The sequence below is a fragment of the Pseudorca crassidens genome, chromosome 1 (assembly GCF_039906515.1).
Source record: "Pseudorca crassidens isolate mPseCra1 chromosome 1, mPseCra1.hap1, whole genome shotgun sequence".
NCBI lineage: Eukaryota > Metazoa > Chordata > Mammalia > Artiodactyla > Delphinidae > Pseudorca > Pseudorca crassidens.
Window position 1 is genome coordinate 120,883,741 of NC_090296.1, and position 25,378 is coordinate 120,909,118.

Here is a 25,378-nt window from a genome sequence, read left to right on the forward strand (position 1 = left end):
GGCAAAATTCTTCAGCATACGTACTCTACCCAGTGTCCTTAAATTATGAGGTTTCTCACTCTGGCTGATAAGAACAGACCCTATTCCCTGCCCTGTGTAAGCGCTCAGGATTGTTCCTTTAAGTCCTTTCAGGTGGTTTTTTGCCCAGCCTCTGGTCATTTGCTCACACATGTGTGTATGCTGAAGATTTGAGGAGGGATCTCTCTTGGTACAGCTCTCTCTTCTCCGGTATTCTGGCTTGCAAGCTCTAGCCACTCTGACCTACCTGGACTTGGCATCTCTCTCCCCTCTACTCAGGGACCGCTCACCAGGTTCTGTGCTCCTTCTTCTTGTACGTTGGCCTGGAAACTTTCCCCAAGAAGTAACTAGGGCAACAGTAAGGCTCACCTCCTTTGTTTCTTGTTATTTCTCAGGAATCATGTCCTTTATTACTTGATATCCAGTGTCTTGAAAACGTTGTTTCCTCTAATTTGTCCAGTTTTTAGCTGTTTCAGGCAGGAAGGCAAGTTTGGTCCCTGTTACGTTATGTTGGCCAGAAGTGGAAGTCCATAGTGGGTCATTTAATCCTGTCCCATTTTGTCATTTTCCACTTCAATTCATCAATTCAACAAAAATTATTAAATTATCTATTTGGTACTTGGCATTTAGTTAGGCACTGGAGAAGCTATGGAACTGTTCTTGTGTTTCATCACAATCTTAAAATATTGGGGCACTTGAGCACAGGATTACAAAAATATGTAGGGTCTGATCACTAGAGTGGTGTTTCTCAAAGTGTAGTAGGCAGACTGCTTTCCACAGTCCCTTGGGGGTGCTTGCTGAAGCTGCAGATTCATGGTTCTTGTGCTAGACCTAATGAATCAGAATCTCTGAGGGTAACTGTCTAGGTGATTCTTATGTACTGCAGTCTGTCTTCATGCCCCAATTCTGAAGGAAAGGTGGGGGAGAGGGAACAATTGACAAAGTAATACTGATACTATTTAATAATTTATGAAGTATTTTCATAAACCTCTTCACACTAATTCTCACATTTAATAGCTCTATTTAGATCTAATTACCATTTTATATACAAGAAGCTTATGCCTGGCTACGTTAAACAGCTTGCCAAAGGTTTACATAGGAGTGGAAGAACTGATTCTAAAAGTTTTGTCTTCCTCAAGCCATTCTGCTGTACACTGCTGCTACTGACAGTGGTATCTTCTCTTATGAAGATGTACAGGTGTCAAGAGTTACTATTCTTTCATGCAGCTTGCTTTTTTAAAGAGTTAACAGGTTATGTTGCTTTATCGATTAGGATTAAGATTGGCTCTGAGTAATAGAAAATGCAAAATAACAGTGGATTAAATAAGATGCAAGTTTATTATTCACATAACAGTACAGGGCTGGTATGACACTCCACAGTGTCAGGAAATGAGGATCCTTCTATTTTGTTCCTCTGCCATGCACGGCCGTGGTCTCATAGTCCAAGATAGAATTGATATTCTAGACAGCCTGGTGGAGGAAAGGATGAAGAAGTAGACAAAAGATTCACACCTGCTGTCCCCTAAGGAAGTTTCTGGTAAGTTGCCACATGACACCTCCTCCTGTAGTCAGAACTTAGAGCTGTGGTCATAACTGTGTGGACAGCTGGCATATGTAGTCTGAATTCCATGAGATCATGTGTCCAGCTAAAAATCAGGGGTTCTATTACCATATAAGAAAGAAAATGTTTATTGGAGAACAAGAGAACAAGTCTCTTCTGAATCTGGAGACTGCTAAGAAATGAAGGCTTATTCCTGGGGGCCCTGGTTGGAATTCAAAAGGCATTTCTAATAGCAACAAACAAAAAAACTTATTTAGTACATAATTACTATATGTCAGTACCTAGAATGGTGATTGGCAGATATCCCCAAATATTTATTGAATGAATGAATCAAGGTCAGGTATTCTGGTTAAGTATCTGATTTTGCATTATGTCATTTAATCTTTCTGATGACCCCATAACGTAGTTATTACTATTTTTATTTTTAAGTATACTTCTAAGTTGCAAAACAAGGATTTGATCCTAAATCCATCTGATTCCAGATAATGTCTTTTTTAAAGTAATAGTCATTGGTGGTGTTCACCAGATATACTAAGATTGCATATCCCTGGCCTCTTTGAAGTTGTGTGTCATGTGACTGGTTTTGGCCAGTGAAATGTGAGCAGAAATGACCTATGTCATGGACAGGAGCTTTAGGAGCCAGTGTATGATTCATTGTCATCTTTCTCTTTGCTACAGTGTTGCAGGTATCTGCCGCTCTGTCAGCTTAGGTCCTATTGTGAGAAGGATGGGCAGTGTGAGGTAGAGTGGGAAGACAGGTAGAAGGAGGATGCATAGGTAGTGTGAGTGAGAAATAAAACCTTTGCTTTGGGGGGTTGTTAATTTCTACCGCATAGTCTAGCCTACACCTGACTGATATAGAAATCATTTTTATAATTGTTATGTTTAATTGAATTATATGTCACATACAGTGACATATTGTAGATTGCTTAGGCTTTTGAGGAAGAACCTTCTAACAGATGTTCTAACATTTTTTTTCCTATGACAAAATTTTTTTTCCAAAGCACCAGATTATAAATACATATTTCCAACTCTTTTCTCCTTCAGTAAACAAAAGGTTCATTTTATTGTGTAACAGACATAGTTTTCATAGAGGCTATGCCTTGTTTGCATAACATGATTTAAGGTAGAATTTCTCTAGACAAATAATAGTGAAGTTTTTGTTTTCAGTTTAGTTGTTGAAGGAGTCTAAGAACTTATAGTTTAAAATGAGGCTTGAGAAAATTAAAATTCATTCATGTTTAAGATTGTTCCCTGCCTACCGTGTGCTGGACACTATTCAGGGCTCTGTTTAGAGATGACTAAGGCATCACCATTGGAAGGGCTAGCCAATTAAGCTCAAGTACCTGCTCATTTGGAATCTAGGGTGCTTTTCACCTAAAAAATGACAACATGGCATCCAAGAAATAAATTAGAGTGTTTCTTGAACTCATATTTAGAAATATAGTTTGGATATTGGAACTGTTATGGGCGTAAGTGAACCTTGTTTGTGAATAAATAGAAGAGAGTGACTATGAAGGTAGCAAGGCAGGTGGCAGGTATAAGAGTTGCAGTGACCTAGGGTAGGTGTGCCAATGGGAGGTACCACTTTCTGGTATACTTGGTGATTTTCATAGGATTTATTAGTTTGGGAGATTTTTAAACGTATTGGAGAAATGTCTTAGGACTGTGTTTTATAGAAAGAACAATAACCAGAGGGGCCTTGATTGGTAATCAGGGCATAAAGAACTGATTCCTTTGTTGCATGGGAGGTATTTTGAGTAAATATATTTTGCTTATGGCTACTAATCAAGGTGATCAAGTTAACTCCAATAGCTAGGTTTAAAAGGATTAGATAATTTCATGATTATTAATCTTATTTGGATATATGTGGTAAAAGAAGAGGAATCACATCTCATGCTGTGATGCATGAGATGATATTTTTAGATTCTAAAGAAAGAACAGATTCCCCAGGTATATATAATTACTTTTTTTTTTCGCTTTGGGTGTTATGCTCTTATAATTGTGTTTATTATTATTGTTACTGTTAACACTTTGCATTTCCGTGAAACATCAGAAGCAAAATACTGAATTTTACAGTTTGGTAGTGGGTATGTAGCAGGGCCACTTATATTAGCATAATATGTCCTACAAGTTTGTTGAATTAATTTATGAAGCTCTTTAGCTACCAGGAGTAAGTGAGGAGGCAGCTAATAGCCTACTTAACAATTTTGCACATTTTTCATATTTTATGATGAATAAGTCAGCAATTTGGGCCAATATATAGAGTGCTGACACTTTCTGAGGTGTCTTAAAAGCAGGAAAAAACTCAAGTACATAATTTGTCATATCTGACAAGTAACACTATTTTAGCCTTTCATGTAGGTATAAGTTACTTTAAGGTAAGTACATTTGAAATACTTTTCTATATTTTCATATATTTCTTTTAACCTTTTTCCTAATTAATTTTAGGTTAGTCCTATAGTACATACAGTCTTGCACAAATACATGAATATAAAATAGAAGGCTCTCTGACCATTTAACCAGTGTATAAGCTGTGCCTGAAAAGCTGTGCCTGTATAAGCTTGTGATAGGCAGGCTCTGTATCTCAGAGTGTGCTACTGTGTTGATGGCAAAATACTACAATAGCCAGAGCTCAGGTTGATGTAAATCTTTCCCCAGTTTTATTGAGGTATAATTGATATTTGACATTGTATAAGTTTAAAACGTACAACATAATGATTTGATAAATGTATATATTGCAAAATGCCACAATAAGTTTAGTTAACCATCTGTCACCTCACATAGTTACAAATTTTTTTTCCCTTGTGATAACTTTTAAAATCTACTGTCAGCAACTTTCAAATATACAATACAATATTGTTAGCTATAGTCATGATGTTGTACATTACATCTCCAGAACTTATTTATCATATAACTGGAAGTTTGTACCTTTTGACCACCTCCACCCATTTTGCCCACCCCCGCCTCTGTTTTCCACCAATCTGTCCTGTTGCTATGAATTTGTTTTTTCTTTAATTCCACATATGAGTGAGATCATCCAGTATTTGTTTTTCTCTGACTTATTTCACTTAGTATAATGCCCTCAGGGTTCATTCATGTTGTCACAAATGGCAAGATTTCCTTGTTTTTTTTTAATGGCCCAATAATATTCCATTGTGTGTTTGTGTGTGTGTGTGTGTGTGTGTGTGTGTATACATACCATATTTTCTTTATCCATTCATCTGTTGTTGGACACTTAGATTATTTCCCTGTCTTGGCTATTGTAAATAATGCTGCGGTGAACATGGGGGTACAGGTATCTCTTTGAAATAGTGATTTTATTTCCTTATGATGTATACCCAGAAGTGGAATTGCTGGACCATATGGTAGTTCTACTTTTAACTCTTTTTTAGGAAACTCAATACGGTTTTCCGTAGTGGCTGTACCAGTTTCCATTCCACCAGCAGTGCACAAGGGTTCCCTTTTCTTTACATCCTTACCAGCACTTGTTACCTCTTGTCTTTTTGATAATAGCCATTCTGACAAACGTGAGACAATATCTCATTGTGGTTTAGATTTGTATTTCTCTGATGATTAGTGATGTTGAGCACCATTTCATGTACCTGTTGGCCATTTGAACATGTTCTTTAGAAATATGTCTTTTTGGGCTTCCCTGGTGGCGCGGTGGTTGGGAGTCCACCTGCTGATGCGGGGGATGAGGGTTCATGCCCCGGTCCGGGAGGATCCCACGTGCCGTGGAGCGGCTGGGCCCGTGAACCATGGCCGATGAGCCTGCGCGTCCGGAGCCTGTGCTCCGCGACGGGAGAGGCCACAGCAGTGAGAGGCCCACGTACCGCAAAAAAAAAAAAAAAAAAGGAATTATGTCTTTTTAGGTCCTTTGCCCATTTTTAAATTGGATTATTTGGTTTTTGCTGTTGATTTGTATGAGTTCCTTATATTTTTTGAATATTAACCCCATATAAGATAGGTGGTTTGCAAATATTTTTATCCATTCCATAGCTTTTCATTTTGTTGATCATTTCCTTTGATGTGCAGAAGCTTGTTGGTTTGATGTAGTCTGCTTGTTTATTTTTGCTTTTGTTGCTTGTGCTTTAGGTGTTATATCCAAAAAAAAATCATTGCTGAGACCATTGTCAGGGAGCTTTTTCCCTTTGTTTTCTTCTAGAAGTTTTATGGTATCAGGTCTTACATTTAAGTCTTTAATTCATTTTGAGTTAAATTTGTGAGTGATGTAAGATAGGGATCTAGTTTCATTCTTTTGCATGTGAATATCCAATTTTCCCAGTACCATTTATTGAAGAGACTGTCTCTTCTCCATTGAATATTCTTGGCTCCCTTGTCAAATATTAGTTGATTTGTATATACATGGGTTTATTTCTGGGTTCTCTATTCTGTTCCATTGGTTTATGTGTCTATTCTTTTGCCAGTACCATAATACTGTTTTGATGACTTAAATCTTAAGCAACATTTAGGTTAGCAACTAGAAAGAAGGTATGAACGTGGTATATGTTCTGACACCTTAAAATAATCTTTTTCTTTGAAGACTTTGTCGTTAAAAATAACTTTTTTGAGTTTTTTATATTGTGCTAATGTGAACATTCCAGTAAAATGCTAAATTATCACCTATTAAATATATTTCCCAAGAGCCAGAAATAAGTAATTTTTTTCTCAGCTTCTTGGATTATATTAGGCATTATGATGTTTGGAATTTCTCAGAAGAGTTAGGATATTTCATGTAGCATCCTTTGTAGTAAGCTGAATGCTTTTTTTACCCTTCTACTTAGTCAACAGAAAAGCCTTATGTAAAACTTTTTGATTGTCCTTGAATTTCTGTATAATAAAGGTAGACGGAACATACGGTAAACCCACATATACATATCAGCAGCTTCAACAATTACCAACTCATGGCCAGTCTGGCTTCGTTGCTACCCTATCCATGTCCATCATGTTATTTATGTATTTTTTTTTCACGGTATGCGGGCCTCTCACTGTTGTGGCCTCTTCCGTCGCAGAGCACAAGCTCTGGACGTGCAGGCTCCGCGGCCATGGCTCACGGGCCCAGCCGCTCCGCGGCATGTGGGATCTTCCTGGACCGGGGCACGAACCCGTGTCCCCTGCATCGGCAGGCGGACTCTCAACCACTGCGCCACCAGGGAAGCCCCTGTCATGTTATTTTGAAGCAAATCACAGCCATCATACCATTTCATCAGCTATTTCAGTTGGTATCTCTAAAAGATAAGAACTTAAAAAAACAATCGTAATATCATTTTCACCCTAAAAATATAATGGTTCCTTAATACCATCAAATAGTCAGTGCTCAAATTTCTAATAGTCTCATAAGTTTCATAATTCTTTTAAACAGGACCATACGTGGATGATTGATTAGTATTTCTTTTATTCTTTAAGGTTTCTTCTATGTGATCCACCTCTCTTCCTTCCTTGCAGTTTATTCGCTGAAGAAACCGAGTTCTGAAGAATTTCTTACAGTATGATTTTGCTGACTGCATCTCTGTGGTGCAGTTAACGTGATCCTTTGTCCTCTGTATTTCTTGTGAATTGATAACTGAATCTAGAGCCTTGATCAAGTTCAGGTTGAGTTTTTTGTTTTTGTTTTTGGGGTTTTTTGGCCAGACTGCTTAGTAGGTGGTTTAGTCTTCTTCCCATTGGAAGTGTGTAATGCCTATTTATCTCTCCGGGGAGTTGCCGCTATTGAAGCACAATGCCTAGAGCCATTAATTAATTAGGAGTTGCAAAAATGTTGATATTCTAATTTTATCATTTTTCTTAATTTATTATCTGGAATATAAAATATTTTATATTCTTTACAAAAGTAAAGAAATATTTCCTCATATCCACTAGAGTTTACCTGGAGGTCAGTTTGTATAGGAGAGGTAAGATAAATGCTTGATTCTTTGCCTTCATTTACTAAACAAACATATGAGTTTGTTCTCCAGAATCTTCTGGTGTTGGAGAGTGACTTTTTTTTAAGACTTTTAAGATCTTTATTCTTTATTCTTTAAATTTAGAAATTTTATCAGGGTGTGTCTAGTTGTTGATTCCCCCCTCCCCCCATCAAAGCCTGGAACGCGAACCTTTCCATCTTCTGTCTCATATCTCTGCAGTTGTGGAATAGTTGTTCTGCTGTCTGTTTAATCATTGCCTTTGCTCTGTTTCTCTCCTTACACTTTAGCTCCTGTTAACATTTGTTCTCCTGGGGCTGAGTCTTTGCGCCACATTATCTTGTACACATGATTTCTACTTTGTAGTTATGCTCTGCGTTTCTGAATATTTCTCCTACGTGATCTTTCAGACTATTAATTTGGTCTCCAGTTCTTCAGTGAAGCTATTGAATTTTTATATGTTTTTAGCTCCAAGTCTCCTTAAGTGTTCTTAATAATAGTTATTATTGGGACTTCCTTGGTGGTCCAGTGGTAAAGAATCTGCCTTCCAACACAGGGGACGCAGGTTCCATCCCTGGTTGGGAAACTAAGATCCCACATGCCGCGAGGCAACTAAGCCCACGTGCCACAACTACTTAGCTCGCGTGCCTCAACGAGAGAGCCCGCGTGCCACGAACTACAGAGCCCACATATCCTGGAGCCTGTGCGCCACAACTAGAGAGAGAAAACTCGCATGCCACAACTGGAGAGAAGCCGGCGCGCCGCAACTAGAGAGAAACCCCTACAGACCACACCATAACAAGAAAGATCCCGCGTGCCTGAACAGATCCCGTGTGCTGCAACTAAGACCCAATGCAGCCAAAAAAAATAAGGAAAATAAATAAATAAATATTTAAAAAGAACTAAAATAATAACAATTATTATTATTTTTTGGCTCAAGCTGATGTTGATCTCTGGCAGTTTTGTTCTGCTAGGAGCCACCTGTTCTGGGTTTTCTGTTTGTTCTTTATTGCTTTAGCCTATTTGGTATGTTGTCGTTTTCCTTTATCTAACTTATGCCTCTTCTTACTTTTGGGGCTCAAGTCCAACATACCTTAAGTGTTAAGTGTTGGGAGGTGCATGAGTCTCAGCCTTCTAGGTCTTCTGTAGAAGAGTAGAAAGGACTCAGCTAAGTAAGTTTCCCAGCTCCACTATGACTCCTTAGAGGCTGGGAGACCAGTAGGAATTTCAGAATACACAGGCTGGTCTTCTTGGGGCGGGGGGGATGACCAATTTCTACGGGTTAGGCTCTCTCCCAAGAACTGGGGCATTCCTGCCTTTGCCCTAGGGCTACTTGCTTAGGCTAGGGCCTCCATTCTCATCCAGGGGGAAAACTCAGCTCTTTTCATCTGGATCCTGAGACTTCAACCCACCCTTCTGGCCCACTTGGATGCTGATTTTAATAACTGCTCAAGGAAAGGTAATTGGTATTTGGATTGGATTTAGGAAGGGAAGACTGCAGGGATGCAATCAAATTACATTTTTTCTTGAACCTCTTGGAAGTCTTAAATTAGACATTTTCAAACTGAGCATACCATAAAGATCTTTTAGGTGAAATATTGCAACAAATATATGAAAAATAGTAACTGTGGAATTCCCAGATACCTGGTATCCTTCCCATGCGATACCTAGTAACCTTCCCATGCCATCAAGTCTTTGCTCAAGCCTCACCTCAGTGACGCCCATGCTGACCACCCCATTATATTTTAACATTGATGCCCTGTCTTTACACTCCCATTCCCCTTACCCTGCTTTGTTTTTTCCCTAGCTCCTAGCACTTTCTTATATACTAGATAATTTACTTATTATGTTCAGTGATGTGCCTAGAACATATGAAACCCAAAATGGATAATTTTTAACACTTTCCTCCCCTAAATGATGAAATTATTTTCATAAAAATTTCATAAATGAAATTATTATGCAGACTGAAATTTATTGAGATTCATTACTATAAGTATGGCAGTAAGATAAATAAGAAAAAGGAAATGCACGCTATAGTATAAGGCAGGAAAAAAAGCACAAATATTTAGCCAGTTTTTTATATCTAGGTAAATGTCTGAACTTTGCTTCTTTGGTTAGAGGCTGATATTTTATGTAATTGATTTCTCTTTAACTAATAAGTGATTTAAAAAAATAATACTGAAAATCTCCAAATATACAATCTAGGCAACTAATGATAAAATTGCTGATATGTTTTATTCTCTTTTTTGCTATTTAGTTTGGAAACATTTAACAGTTTAAAAGAATAATATTTTAATATTAAAGGTATTATTCAAATTTAGTAACATATTTTGAGTGTGAACTAAAATTTGCATTTGCCAAACAAAAATGTTCCATCCCGTTGCTTGCACTTCCGTTGTTTTAAAATTTTAAGCACAAATATAAATGCCGAAAAGAAGGTCCCATAAAATGACAGCATTGTAATAACTCACGTTCTGTTTCTTGGTATTTACAGTCCCTGTGCTATCATTGTTTATTTTGAATCTATGGTTTAAATGCAGAAGAGTGTCATACCACAGGGTTGAAGTGAAGTGCATCCTAAGAAAGGGTTTGAGACAACAACTTTGCATTAGGCAAGCTTGAAGTATGTCAAAGCCTTATGAGCTTCTCTTGAAACAGATGTATGTGGTTAAGTCTGCGTGTATGTGGGCCAGCTTTATAACTGGGAGTTTTCCAAATGAATGTCTATGTAGAAAACAACGTTTATTAAAGAATAAATAAAAATCTGATAATTTGAAACTTACATGTGTATTATTTAAACTCAGCAGTAACTGTAGCAATTGTTTAGAACTTAGATCAACAAAAGATTTTTTTCAGGGAGGGGTATTTCATCAGTGACATTGATTAGAGTTGCCAGCTCATGGTAGTAATAAAAAGCAGCTGATTTTTAGTCAGTTTGACTATTGTTTATAAATTCTCAACAAAGCATTCCCTTATTGCCTGTACCAGGGTTGACTGCTCCCACCATTTCACCCTTAGTGTGCCACTAATTATATTTATTGTTTACTGTTTTCTGTACCCTTGCCCTGCATCCCATCCCACATTTGCTCCATGAGAGCAGCTGATGTTTTGTTCAGTGATGTGTCCCATCTAAGAAAATGCTTGGCATCTGTTAGGTGCTCAGTAAATATTTGTTGAATGAGCAAATGAATCAATGAAGCTCATGGTCAGGGACATTCCCTTCTATGCTTTTTTTTTTCTTTCCTAACATTTAGAAGAGAGATCAGTACATAGTGAGTACTTTGTTAATGTTAAATGACTTAAATGCTCGGTATGTGGTCTCTTTTCATGAATTTCCACATGAATTTTAGAATCAGCTTGTTAATTTCTACAAAAGAATTTAGAATTTTTGATTATTACTGCTGTAACAAATTGCCACAAACTTAGTGGCTTACAAAAACCCAAACTTAGTTTGTTTACGCTTTGCACACAGTTCTGGAGGTCAGAAGTCTAAAATAGGTCTTATGAGGCTAAAATGAAGGTGTCAGCAGGGCTGCATTCCTTCTGGAGGCTTTAGGGGAGAATCCGTTTCTTGCCTGTTCCAGCTTCTAGAGGCTTCCTGAATTCCTTGCCTTGTACCACCCTTCCATCTTCAAAGCCAGCAGTCACATTTCCTTCTCTGACTCTGACTCTTCTGCCTCCTTCTTTCCCCTGTAGGGACCCTTCGGATTCCATTGGAACCATCTAGATAATCCAGCTCTCCTAGTCTCAAGATCCTTAACTTAATCACATCTGCAAAGTCTCCTTTGCCATGTAAGATAAGATATTCATACGTTCCAGGGATAAGGACAGGAACCTTTGGGTGGGGATCATTATTCTGCCTACCTCAGCATCTTAACAATATTAAATCTTCTGTCCATGAACAAAGTATAACTCCATATATTTACTATGTATTAAATTTCTGTCAGTTTTCAGTGTGCAGATCTTTCACTTCTTTTGTCATATTTATCTCTAAATATTTCATATTTTTCATGCTATTATAAATTTTGATGTTTCTAAAATTCCAAATTCCAGTTGTTCTTTACTAGTTTGTATAAATTTAGTTTTCATTTATTGATCTTGTATCCTGCAATCTTTCTAAAATTCATTTATTAGTTCTAGGGAAATAAATTGGATTTTCTATATAAATGATCGTGTTGTCTGTGAATTAAGACAGTTTTTCTTCTACCTTTCCAGTCTGGAAAGGAAAGGCTTTTTACTTCTTTTTCTTGCCTAATTATAGTGTTTAGAACCTCCAGTACAGTGTGGAATAGAAGTGGTGATATTCTTGTCTTGTTCCTTATCTTAGAAAGCTTTCAGTCTTTCACTATTAAATATGATGTTAACTATAGTTTTTTCATAGATGCCCTTCATCAGCTTGAAGTTCCTTCAATTCCTGGTTTGCTGATTTTTTTTTCACTCAGGAATGGATGTTGAATTTTGTCAAATGTCTTCTGTATATTCTTTCATCTAGTGAGGTGATCCTATGATTTTTCTCTTTTAGTTTGTTGACATGGTGAATTACATTCAGTTCAAAATACTTCCTGATTTCTCTCTTAATTTCTTATTTACCCATGGGTTATTTAGAAGTACATGATTTAGTTTCAAAATGTTTGGAGACTTTTTCAGAGATATTTCTGTTATTGATTTCTAATTTAATTTATGCTCAGAGAACATACTTTAAATAAAATTTACTAACACTTGTCTTATGGCCCAGAATTTGGTCTCTCTCAGTAAGTGCTCTGTGTACACTTGAGAAGAATATATATTTTGCTGATATTGAGTGGAGTGTTGTATAAATGTCAGTCAGGTCATGTTAGTTGATAGTGTTGTTCACGTCTACTATATGCTTGCTGATTTTCTATGTTTATCAATTATTGAGGGAGGGGTGTTGAAATCTGACTATAATTGTGGATTTGTCTATTTTTCCTTACAGTGCTATCAATTATTGCTTCATGTATTTTTTATGGTTTTTACAAATATTTTGTTTATTTTAATGAAGCTGGTACTGACGATGTCCATTTAAAACCTATATCCCAGGCCAAAAAGTACAAATAAAGTCAAAAAGAGCAGTGTTCTGTTGTATACACTTCTGCATGAATAACTTTTAACTGCTAAGGAAAATTAGAACTTTTCTGGGATCTTGTGACAAGGTGTGTCCTTCATCTTAAAATGCTTTCTCTTCAGTGAAGCCATCTTTGGAGCTAGTCATTTATTCTCACCACCTTTGTCATCTTGACTCCAACCTGATATTCCTCTTCTTTTGGTCCAGACCCTCAGATTTTAAAAGTAGCTTCAAGTTAAGGAAAGGTCATTTTTCCACAGTTCAGTTCTCTGAAAAACTTCCATCTCCCACTGAAAGTCATAGTCCAAGAGTGAAGCAGTCACATGCTAAAACTTCAAGGCCAGCTGGAAAGTCATTATGATTACTTGCATTAGTCAATCTTATCACAAGCCTGAAAGTGGACAGTCCTGGAAGGCGGCCTTTCTGTGCACATATGTAATTTTTAAAAAGGAGGTGGCAATATGAAGGGGGCTGAGGTTTGATCACCAAAAATCAGCACAGTGAAACAAACAATAATGAATAATAGACACTAGAATGCAAATTACCAGATGTTTTAAAGAGATGCCAGTTTTCAATTCTGTTTTGAACATCACGTTACAAAAGAACTATTTTTAAAAATAAAGGATTAGGGAAAATAAAAAAAATAAAAAGAATATCTAAACTGTTGAATGACCCCCTGTTTGTTCCTGATAAACTTCAATCACATCTTCTCCCTCTATTCCCAGTTCTTTTGGAGTATGATTATCAGTAATTCTCTGACCTTCAAGGAGAAACCTGAGTGAATTCATGGGAACTTCGTGTCTTTGACAGTATGATTCTTTGAGTTTCTTGAGATGTGTTGTCATTTTCACTCTGAAGTAAATCTCATTGCTCTCCTGTCCTGTGACTTTGAGTTTAATATATTCTCCTTCCTTCTTATCCCCCAAATCCTCAGTTGAAGGTTTTGCCTCCTGGTCAGACATGGTGACGGTGGCTTCCCCCGGGGTCTCTGCACAGCAGCGGCCTTGGGTAGGCAGAACGTTGCCTGCTTCATGTATTTTTCAGCTCTTATTGGGGGCGTGAATGTTTAGGATAATTATGTCTCTTGATTAACACCTTGTCATTATGAAATGACCTTCTTTATGCCTTTTGGTAGTCTTGCCTAAAATTAATAGCTATTCCAGCTTTCTTTGACTAGTATTAGCATGGTATATATTTTTCTCACCCTTTTGTTTTCACCTCTTCATATTTTTATATTTATATATAGTTGTGCCTTGTCTTCTCATCCTGTTGTCAGATTGCCTTTCCTTGGGATGTTTAAGCCATTTACATTTTTAAAAAATAAAATAAATTTATTTAAATAAAATAAATAAATTTTTAAATAAAATAAATTTATTTTTAAAAATCTCTTTAGAGGGCGAAAAAAGAGCAGGACGTGTGTAAAGAATACATAAGGAAAGAGAAAAGGATTCTTAGTAATTTTTCATGTATTCTCACTGAAAAATAATGAAGAGAAAATGGGTAGCTGAGAAGCAAAATTAATCCTGATTAAGGCCATTTACATTTAATGTGATCATTGAAAGGGTTAGGTTTATGTCTGTAATCTTCCTATTTGTCTTGTGTTTGTCCCACCTGTTCTTCCCTTTATATTCTTATTCTTGCTTCCTTTGGATTCATTGAGTGTTGTCTTTAATCCCTTACATCAGTCTTCTTTTAAAGAAGATACGTAGACAGATAAACAAGTAAATATAAAGAAACAAAATTGGAAAAGGGAACAGGAACTATCTGGTTTAGGTAATGGGGCAGGGAGCTGGTGGCAGTTTTCACTAGGATGGTCAGGAAAGGTGACATTTAAACACATGACATTTAAGCAAAGACCTGAAAAAGATCAAGGAGTGAGTCATGTAGATCTAGGAGAAGACAATTCCAGATAGAGAAGCCCTGAGTTTTATAATCATGAATGTGCCTTGTAGGTTCAAAGAGCAGCAGAGGCCAGTGCGGCTGGAGCAGAGTGGCCAAAAGGGGCGATGAGAGCAGAGAGGTAATGGATTGTGGAACACCTTGCATGAGTCTCTGAATGAGATGGAAAGCTGCTCTAGGGCTTTGAACTGGAAATGGCATGACGTGACTTAGGTTTTAAAAGGATCACTCTGGTTACTGTATTGAGAATAAAATTTGTTGGAAAAGGGGAGCAAGAACAGAAGCTAGAAAGCCAGTTAGGAGGTTATTATAATAATCCCACTAGAGATGATGCCAGCTCAGACCAGACCTGGGAGAAGTGTTACATCCTGCATATTTTGAAGGATTTGCTGATGGGTATGTGTATGCAAAAAGTAGAGGATTCAAGAATGATTCCACAGTTTGGCCTAACGAAATGGAAAGATAGAATTATATTCTGAGATGGGAAAACTGTGGGAGTCAAAAGCCTACAACAGCCTGGTCCATGGTAGGTGCTTTGTGTTGTGAAAGACAATCTTGGGCATGCAGTCTTGCAATCCCCTCTCTCGGCTGTAAGAATGGGCCTTGGGCCTGGAACACTTACTTAGCAAGAAATAGAGTCCTCACAGCCTGTGCTCCTGTGTTCTGCTTAAGCATCATATGGCACCTGGCCAGCCCCACTGTTGTATCTGTCCCCTGGGGGGAGAAGGAGGAGTCATTGTGCTGTAGCCATGAGGGCTGAGTGCAGGCCAACTGCCCTGCATGGCTGCCTAGGTTCCCCCTGCTGGCCATGGGGGAACCAACCCCCAGTACTGATACTGATCTTGCTCTGTTTCTTCTGTGTGAGTCAAGTGCTGTTCCCTCCACTGCTTGACTGTGTTGTTTTCCATGGTGACTCCAGTACCAAGATGTAGTGAGCAGAAGTGTTTGGACTTCTACACCTGGTGACAGGCCACAGATGCCACTTGCCCGACACTTTGTAAATATTCAATGAATGAATGAATGGGAAGGTTTGGACTTCAAGTTAGGGGCTGTTTATTTTGAGATGACTATTAGACCTTTAAGTAGAGATGTTGAGTGGTCAATTAGATGTAAAAGTTTGGGGACTTCCCTGGTGGTCCATTGGCTAAGACTCCACTTCCAACTGCTCGAGGAGCTAAGATCCCACATGCCGTGCACACGGTGTAGCCAAAAAAAAAAAAAAATGAGATGTAAAAGTTTGGAGGGCAGGGGAGAAAAAACAATAAAATTATTTGGAAAGAATTGGCATCTCCATAACGAGTGTTTCTACCCAACAAGAGACATATATAAGAATGTTCATAATAGCATTATTTGCAGTAGATTTAAACTGGAAAACAAGATTCATCAACAAAAGAGTGAAAAAATAAATTGTGGTATAATCATAGAATGGTATTCTACAGTAATGATAACGAATGAACTGAGGTATATGCAACAACATTGATGAAGCCAGACATAAAAGAATTCTGTATGATTCCATTCATATAAATAAAACTAAACTATGGTGTTAGAAGTCAGGATGGATATTAGAGGGAGGAGGGAGCAGATAGTGATTGGGAGATAGCACTAGGGTACCTTCTGGAAGGCTTCTGTTTTTTTATCTGAGTGGTGATTGTGTGTTTACTTTGTCATCACTCATTGAACTGTTCATTTGAGTGTTGGACACTTTTGGAGATATATGTTATATTTCTAAAAAAAAAAATAGTTAAGCTGTTATGTTAGAATATTGCCTCCCAAAGAATTTGCTTAACAGACTCCAGTTTCTATAGTTATGCTTCATTCCTAGCTATTCTTGAGGTTTTAAGTGGTCATGAAACATACACGATAATCTATTTAAACTATAATGGGAAGAGTGTTGTACAAATAACTGAATTCCTAATATTGGGAAAGAGGATGAATAACAACCACTGAAAGAAATAATGCAGGGTTTAGCATACCCACCTTGACATCTAAAATGTTATTCGATTTTTAAGTTTGGAATTTAAAGTGAATTAGAGAAAACTCAGTAGGAAATCTTGAGTTTAAATATAGCAGTGAAGCTTCAAACCCCGCATATGGAACTATAAGATAGAACATTATTTCTCAATAGAATGCAGTAACCTTATAACGGTATACTTGAGTTAGGTATGTGTTAATTATTTTGAGCTTTGAGTATTAAGGTGAATCTACAATTTCATCCTATCTGTACAAGGATGTTTACCTTTACAGTGTTTATCAATGATATTAAAGACACCTATAAGTGTAGTCACTTAAGACCCAAATCCCACTCTTAAGTATCTATGAGTCATGACCTCCATGACATTTTGCTTTAATTGCCTCAACTCCCCACCACAACCGTAGACCAAATCTAACAAGATAAAATATAATGGGGGTAAGTGCAAGGTCTTATGTTTAGGTTCAGATGCAGAAAGTAAAAGTATGATTTACCAACATAGGTGATGAAATTTCAGGGAATTTTATTGATGTAAGATCACTCTTCAATGGGACTACCCCCTCAAAAGATAAATGTAATTGTAGGCTTCATTACTGCAAGTAATGGAGATAATTAGATCACACCAAGAATATTATGGTCAGTTTGGGGCACCCTATTTTTAAGAGTGACATTACAAATTAAAGCTCATCCAAAGGAAACACCAAGTTTTGAGGGGTTGTGAAAAATGGATTATGTGGCAAAGAAACTGACTCTGTAGTCTGACAAGAACCTGTAAAGCATTATCCCCATTTTACAGAAAGGAAACTGAGGCTCACAGATAATTCATGATTTATTAGAATGTAATTCAAAAGTGGTTGGCTCAGGCCCCATGTCTCTTGATTCCTCATTTACTATTTTTGTTTCAAAATATTGGTTTTAGTTATATTTTATAAAAGCCTGGCTGTTAACCCTTATATGAGGAAAACTTGAAACTATAGGGGAATGATTACAGATTAAATGAGGGAAAGGGAACATTCAGAGTGGGAAGATCAGTGTGAGAAGATAGTTTGGTTATAAGTTTATTAGTATTACAGAAATATCTTATACACATTTCTCTCTTTTTCAAGGTTTTTGACTCCAGTGAAGAATCTGGGCATCTTGTTCTCACCATAGTTACATCGGGTCATTTCTTCATTTCCCAAGGACAGACACTGTTGGTAGGTTTTATGCATACAGTTTAATATGTAGATATATTTATCTTTGTAGCTTTACATTAATTTTGTATCATCAAGGTTCTTCAGTCTCATTGAAATTCATCAGGTTCAACAAATTAAGCATTTATTGAATGTTCTATAACAGTGGAAAATAAAAAAACATAATGAATATTTCCTGCCCTAAAGGAATTTAGGGTTTTGTTGGGAGTCAGAGTGGATCAAAGGATTGAGATTAATCGGTGTTATAAAGGATTCTTCATTGGGGAGATTGGGTTGAAGACAGGTTAGATTTATAGAGAGATGGGTGTGGGTTTTCTGGATAGAATAAAGAGCATGTGCAGAGGGATAGATTTGAGAAAATAGCTAAAAGAAAACTTGAAGCATGCTATTATCAATTGATAGAGTCCTCTATAAAACTCTAATTTTATTTTATTATTAAAGTATAGTTGATTTACAAGGTTGTGTTAGTTTCTGGTGTACAGCAGAGTGATTCAGTTGCACATATATATACATATTCTTTTTCATATTCTTTTCCATTATAGGTTATTATAAGATATTGAATGTAATTCCCTGTGCTGTACAGTAAATCCTTATTGTTTATTTTATATACAGTAGTTTGTATCTGCTAATCCCAAACTCCTTATTTATCCCCTCACATTTCCTCTTTGGTAACCATGAGTTCGTTTTCTGTGTCTGTGAGTCTGTTTCTGTTTTGTAAATAAGTTCATTTGTATCATATTTTAGATTCCACATATAAGTGATCATATGATATTTGTCTGATTTACTTCACTTAGTATGATAATCTCTAGGTTCATCCATGTTGCTGCAAATGGCAAAATTTCATTCTTTTTTATGACTGAGTAGTATTCCGTTGTGTGTGTGTGTGTGTGTGTGTGTGTGTGTGTGTGTGTGTGTGTGTGTACATCTTCTTTATCCATTCAGCTGTCGATGGACATTTAGGTCGCTTCCATGTCTTGGCTGTTGTGAGTAGTGCTGCTATGAACATAGGGGTGCATGCATCTTTTTCAATTAGAGTTTTGTCCAGGTGTATGCCCAGGAGTGGGATTGCTGGATCATATGGTAGTTCTATTTTTAGTTTTCTGAGGAACCTCCATACTGTTTTCCATAGTGGCTGCACCAACTTACATTCCCACCACCAGTGTGGGAGGGTTCCCTTTTGTCCACAGCCTCTCTAGCATTTTTCATTTGTAGACTTTTTAATGATGGCCATTCTGACCGGTGTGAGTACCTCACTGTAGTTTTGATTTGCATTTCTCTAATAATTAGTGATGTTGAGCATCTTTTCATGTGTCTACTGGCCATCTGTATGTCTTCTTTGAAGAAATGTCTATTAAGGTGTTCTGCCCATTTTTCGACTGGGTTTGTTTTTGTTGTTGTTGAGTTATATTAGCTGTTTGTATATTTTGGAGATTAAGCCCTTGTCAGTCACGTCATTTGCAAATATTTTCTCCCATTCCATAGATTGTCTTTTTGGGTTTTTTTTTTTATCGTTTCCTTTGCTGTGCAAAAGCTTATAAGTTTGATTAGGTCCCATTTGTTTATTTTTGTTTTTATTTCTATTGCCTTGGGAGACTGACCTAAGAAAATATTGCTACAATTTATGTCAGAGAATGTTTTGCCTATGCTCTCTTCTAGGAGTTTTATGGTCATGTCTTATGTTTAAGTCGTTAAGCGGCCTTTGTTTTAAAGTCTGTTTTGTCTGATATGAGTATTGCTAACCTTGCTTTCTTGTCATTTCCATTTGCATGAAGTATCTTTCTCCATCTCATCACTTTCAATCTATGTGTTTCCTTCGCCCTAAAGTGGGTCTCTTGTAGGCAGCATATTGTAGGCTCTTGTTTTATTATCCAACCTGCCACTCTATGTCTTTTGATTGGAACACTTAGTCCCTTGACATTTAAGATAATTATTGATAGATATGCATTTATTAACATTTTAAACCTTGTTTTCCAAAAGCTCTAATTTTATAAAAATGCATACATTCTTTATTCTGAATATACATAAACACACACATATTGTAGGAAACTTTTAGAATGAAGAAATATATAAAGGAGAAATGAGAATCTCCTTGCTTGAAAGTTCATTTTTTTAATTGAAGTATAGTTGATTTACAGTATTGTGTTAATTTCAGGTGTATGGCAAAGTGATTGTTATATATATATATAATAAATATATATATAATAAATATATATATACACACACACACATATTTTCAGATTATTTTCCATTATAGGTTATTACAAGATATTGAGTATAATTCCCTGTGCTATACAGTAAATCCTTATTGCTTATCTGTTTTAAATATGGTAGTGTGTTTATGTTAATCTCATACTCCTAATTTATCCTCCCCTCCCCCTTCACCTTTGGTAACCATAAGTTTGTTTCCTATGTCCGTTAGTCTGTTTCTGTTTTGTGAATAAATTCATTTGTATTATTTTTAGATTCCACATATAAGTGATATCATATAATATTGGTTTTCCTCTGTCTGATTTCACTTAGTATGATATTCTCTAGGTCTATTCATGTTGCTGCAAGTGGCAAAATTCATTCTTTTTATGGCCGAGTAATATTCCATTGTACATACCACCTCTTCTTTATCCATTCATCTGTCGATGGACATTTAGATTGCTTCCATGTCTTGGTTATTGTGAATAGTGCTGCTATGAACATTGGGGTGCATGTATCTTTTCAAATTAGAATTTTTGTCTTTTCTGGATATATGCCCAGGAGTGGGATTGCTGGATAATAATGGTAACTCTATTTTTAGTTTTTTAAGGAAGCTCCCCACTGTTTTCCGTAGTGGCTGCACCAGTTTATATTCTCACCAACAGTGTAGGAGGGTTCCCTTTTCTCCACATCCTCTATAGCATTTGTATTTGTAGATTGAAAATTTATGTTTGAATTGGTATTTAGAAACAAAATGAATAAAGAAACAAGACAATTATTAGCTTCCAATCAGAGAAATTGTACAAGAAAGGAAATGTAAGAGAAGGTTATTACATCATTTACATTGACATAATGGATTTGTACAAATATTTACTGAATATCTACGTAGGCATAATTTATTCACTTAACAAGTACTGTATGCTTGGCATTGTACTAGGTGCTAGGGATATAGCAGTGAACAGTAAAGACAAAAATCCCTGTCATCATGGAGTGTCATCATTCTAGTGGGGAGAAACAGTAATAAACAAATAGGTCAAATATATTTAAAAGACATGAATTTTTGGTGAATCCCTTACACATTCTGTTATAATATGGCAGCATCCCACAGTTGTGTATTGTGATGATTCATCTTTCCACTCTAGTGGAAGATAGCCTTATCTTTGAATGTGAGATGACCTGCAAAGTCATCTTTGCATTCCTTGTGACTTTTAAAATTTAGCACTACTTGTACAGTTGTGCTTTATCTGCCACTGTTAGGGCTTGTATCAGCTGCCAAGAGGTAAGATTTGTTGTTCAACTTCGAATGTAGAATCCCAGATGGTGGACTGACGGATGCCTAGCACATAGTTAATTCTCCTTGTCAGTATCATGGGTCTTTGCTGAATGGTGACATTAATGCAGTTTGGCTTCCTCAGACATAGGGGCCCACCCTGTTCCTTATCTCTGCTCCATTCTTTTGCACCAATGGTAGATGTTGTTACAAACTTGGTATCATACATGGAATGATTTTTTGCACTGCAGTAACAAAACCAAGTTTATTAAATTTCAAGACATCACTATTGAGAAATATTGTAGCTCTACAATTTGGTGCATGTTGCATATACATATATAACTTGAGTAATATTTTTAAAAATTTTCTTTAAATTCTTTTTATTTTTTATTATACCAAATGTTTATATAATTTCAATGTGAAAAAAGCTTACATACATTTGTTAAGGTCTCATTGTAATCTGTGAGATGGATCACAAAGAAAGAGGTGAATGTTATAAGCCATACTCCCCCAAAAATTCACTCCATGCATTTTGATTCCCACAGTGTACTTTTTGTGTAAATTTGTATCTTCAAGATGATTTCTCAGATGTAATCATAAGCCCGTCTATCAAGGGAGTTTACATCAGCAGATTGGGCAAGCACATTACAAGGAAGTTATTTCCAAATCTAAAGCCCAGGATGGGCTGGGTCAGGCCCTAGGCACCTGCTTTCCGTTGCCATCATCACAGACTTCCTGGGTATCTCACAATATTCAATGTGAAAATAAAAAACACCCTAAGTCTTAAAACAAAATATAGGCTCTTAGAAGTATGCTTTGGGCTTCCCTGGTGGCGCAGTGGTTGAGAGTCCGCCTGCCGATGCAGGGGACGCGGGTTCGTGCCCCGGTCCGGGAGGATCCCACGTGCCGCGGAGCAGCTGGGCCCGTGAGCCATGGCCACTGGGCCTGCGCATCCGGAGCCTGTGCTCCGCAACGGGAGAGACCGCAGTGGTGAGAGGCCCGCGTACCGCAAAAACAAAAAAAACAAAAACAAAAAAAGAAGTATGCTTTTAGCTTTTTAAAAAAATAAGACATTTTGGGGGTGTGGGGGGGAATTTGAGACATAGTTAACACTTATTTTGGCAAGATAGCAATGAAAACCTGAAAAGCATAAGCTATGTCTCCAAATGCAAAAGTCATCAAAGAACCATAGTTTATCAGGGGAAAAATCCACACTGAACAAAAGATACAGTATGTCTAAATATTTTGAAATTGTAATTTGAATCAAGAGTAAATGCTGAAAAATTATGCTCAGTGTTTGCTAGAGATTAAGTGTACCTTTTCCTGCTTCCCCCAAATAAAATCGTAGAGCTTACTATTTAATCACTCCCCAGAGTTTCAGTTTTCTCTCAGTATAAAGCAAGAGCTACATACACATAATAAAATGCTTATATGTTAATGTAATAATTCCCCTGGCTCATCCAACGTGCAACTGCACATGACTTCAAAGACTACAATTTGGGGCAAGTATAGAAGAAATGAAAAAAACACAATTCAAGTTTCAAAACCTGTTCTTAAAATTTTATTTATACGACACTCAGGTCATTTTAACTTCTCAGTAAGTTAAAGGTATTGCACTGTCATTTGATTATCAGTCCACCTTGGCATGGGAAGAATGTACATTACCACATGCCAATCTGAGGAACTAGAAATAAGACTTAAAAGTACTACATTTCTTAATGACTGCGTAAGGTATTTATAAGTAAGTTTATGTTCACATTCTGCTGAGACCTCTTTATAGTCTCAGCACCTGACAATATCTAACAGGCTCCAGTAATCCTATCAGGTTAAATAATGATGCAGCATTTTTTAAAGGAGCCAATTATTTCAGCCTACTTAAGTCATTCAGAGCCAAAAATCTGAAGAACGAGCAAAATGAAATCTTTACTTTTATAACTATATAAATGTGATCCAAATGTGTCCACCACTAAGTTTTCAAAAAGAAACATGCTGTAAATAAGCACACTGCATGTGCTCACTGATATGTGTATGGACTCCCTAGATGTCTTGTTGGGTTTAAATACAGACCACTCACAGCAATACATTTTTAGTAGAAAGTGTAGCATGATGTTAAGCCATTTTAGCTTTTGCACATACATGTTGCACTTCTGGCTGATGATGCAGAAAGATTCTCAGCATTAAACTGTTAAGCTGGGCTGCACCCACCCCTTTAAATGGCATCAATATCAATGTCATCGTCCTTGTTGTCAGACTTTACAGCTTCAACTTTCAGTACACTGGCAGTCTTTGAATACATCACCTCAATATTCTCATCTTCATCTTCACCAGCACAGGATTCTTCCTCTGCTTCCTTCAACCATTTTATAAAAGGTTCCGCTTTGACACGAATCTCTTTGGCAAGTTCTTTTGAGACTTATTTCTTAGAGGCCTTTTCTGACCAGCTAATGATGACTTCTTCCTCCAAAAGGTCTGCATAATACATCTCCTTCAAGATGTGTGGAATCTTGGAGATGAGCTGAGCTTGGTGCATTGCTACCACACACTCCAAACAATGAAGAGGGTACCATTGAGCTTTTTTGTTGTTGTGACAAAATCGTAAGAAATGGTGCCTGTATTTCTTAATTTGTTCTCTAATCTTCTTATTAAAAAGAACTTCAGTCAAAATAAGAGGGCCCATGGCTTTTACATTCAGTCTTTCTGCTTCAGCTACAATTTGTCAGATGGGTCAATACTACCGTCTTCTTTCTTTTTCTTAACAAAATCAAACAGGATATTGACACGCTCTTCAACAGTCCTTTCCAAATCATCACTGAGGGTTAAAACTTTTGCGTGGTCACTGATTTCATCCATTCTTCCCCTTTGAGCTTCCTCTGTTGTATCCTCCCCCCAGTCATCATCTTCCTCTTCTTCCACAGCATGTGGAGGAGGACAGATTTCATTGGGTGGTGGTGGAGGTGGTGTCTCACTGCTGGACACGGAGCCATTTTCCTTGTCTTTGCCCTTTCTAGTTTTCTTTTCCTTTTCCTTCTTTCCTGAACCATTGTCACTATTCTCAGGTGGCATTTTGAGAATGAACATGCAGAGTTTATGATGTGTGTCAAGCATGCCTCGATAGCCCCAGGCTTTACAAGAATTACCTATCGTTTGCTTCTTTGGATTGACATGCACATCCATTTCGGGATTCTCACACTCAGGACAGAGAACAAATTTTTTAATGAATCCATCCAACATGCCTTGCAGCTTATTCGCCTCATGAGATCCACTGGCAGTGTAACGGTCATTCTTAACATCAAACTGGGTCTGTGCTCCCAGTTCACAACCTAAATATTTGGTGGGATACGTTGGACGCTGATTAAGCGCTTTGGCTATGTCACCCGTGTTGACTATAACTGTCTTGATTCCATTTCCTTTGCCCTCAACTTTGGCAATCAGACGAGGCATCTTGTAGCGATAGAACTGGTCTGACACGCTGCGGTTGACGTTGACAGACATTTTGGCTCATTAGTGGCTTTATCAATAAGATGAAGAGATCTTTGATTGCAGCTTTTTGGTATCCCCTGTCTGGAGAAGAAGGGATGACATAAACGACTGCAAGAGTTCTCGGTCTCTGACATGAAAAATTTTTCGCCACTGAGGCTGTAAGCTTCTTGCTTGTATGCTGTGTTTCCCCAATACGGTACCAATGGCTGTGCAACAGCTCGTTTTCATCAAATAAAGACATAAACCCAAGGTTGCTCTCCCGGGGCTGGGATGAAGTGAGACATGCGCGTACCCGAGTCCGAGGAGCGCAGCGGAGGCAGCACAGCGAGCAGCGGCTGGGCCAGGCGCCACCAAGCAGCGGGGACAGGCTGTACCTGCGACATCTGGGGTCCACACCCTTCACTGCCTGGGGCCTGGTGACCTCTGGAATGTTCTCGCTGTCTGGAATATGGTTGTTTTCTTACTCCAGTTTCCCTAGAAAGGAAAACCTGAAAGCAAGCTTGCGTGCTGATGCTTTATTAGGAAGAAGAATAACCCCAGGGCAGTAAGAGTGAGGGCAGGAGAAAAGAAAGTAAAGAAGGAAGCTGTACTAGGTTGAATAGGGTCCCCCAAAACTCATGTCCATCCAGAACCTCCAAATGTGACATCATTTGGAAATGGGATCTTAATTAGGTAAGATGAGGTCACACTGGACCACTTAGGGTGGTCCTTACATCCAATGGCTGGTATTCTTACAAGAAGAGAGATACGGAGATACACAGACACGCATGGGAGAAGGCATGTGAAGAGGGAGCCAGAAATCAGAGTGATGTGTC

At 37.5% G+C, this 25,378-nt stretch overlaps 2 protein-coding genes and 1 pseudogene across 2 annotated transcripts in view; 1 reads left to right on the forward strand and 2 right to left on the reverse strand.

The window, feature by feature from the left end:
• Positions 1–25,378, forward strand: part of REC114 (REC114 meiotic recombination protein) — a 97,347-nt gene that overhangs the window by 11,231 nt on the left and 60,738 nt on the right. Inside the window, exon 2 of the mRNA XM_067753016.1 lies at positions 17,540–17,629. Within this exon, the coding sequence (XP_067609117.1) occupies positions 17,540–17,629 (90 nt within the window). The remainder of the gene's footprint in view (positions 1–17,539; positions 17,630–25,378) is intronic.
• On the reverse strand, positions 13,208–13,583 carry LOC137232372 (small ubiquitin-related modifier 1-like). Its single transcript, XM_067754216.1, has one exon. It carries the CDS (start codon positions 13,525–13,527, stop codon positions 13,222–13,224), a length of 306 nt encoding a protein of 101 aa, XP_067610317.1. The 5' UTR covers positions 13,528–13,583; the 3' UTR covers positions 13,208–13,221.
• Positions 22,964–24,865, reverse strand: LOC137231988 (eukaryotic translation initiation factor 5 pseudogene; annotated as a pseudogene).

Excerpts from the sequence above, each read along its gene's own strand:
- LOC137232372 (XM_067754216.1), bottom strand. The coding sequence starts at position 13,527 with ATGTCTGACCAGGAGGCAAAACCTTCAACTGAGGATTTGGGGGATAAG.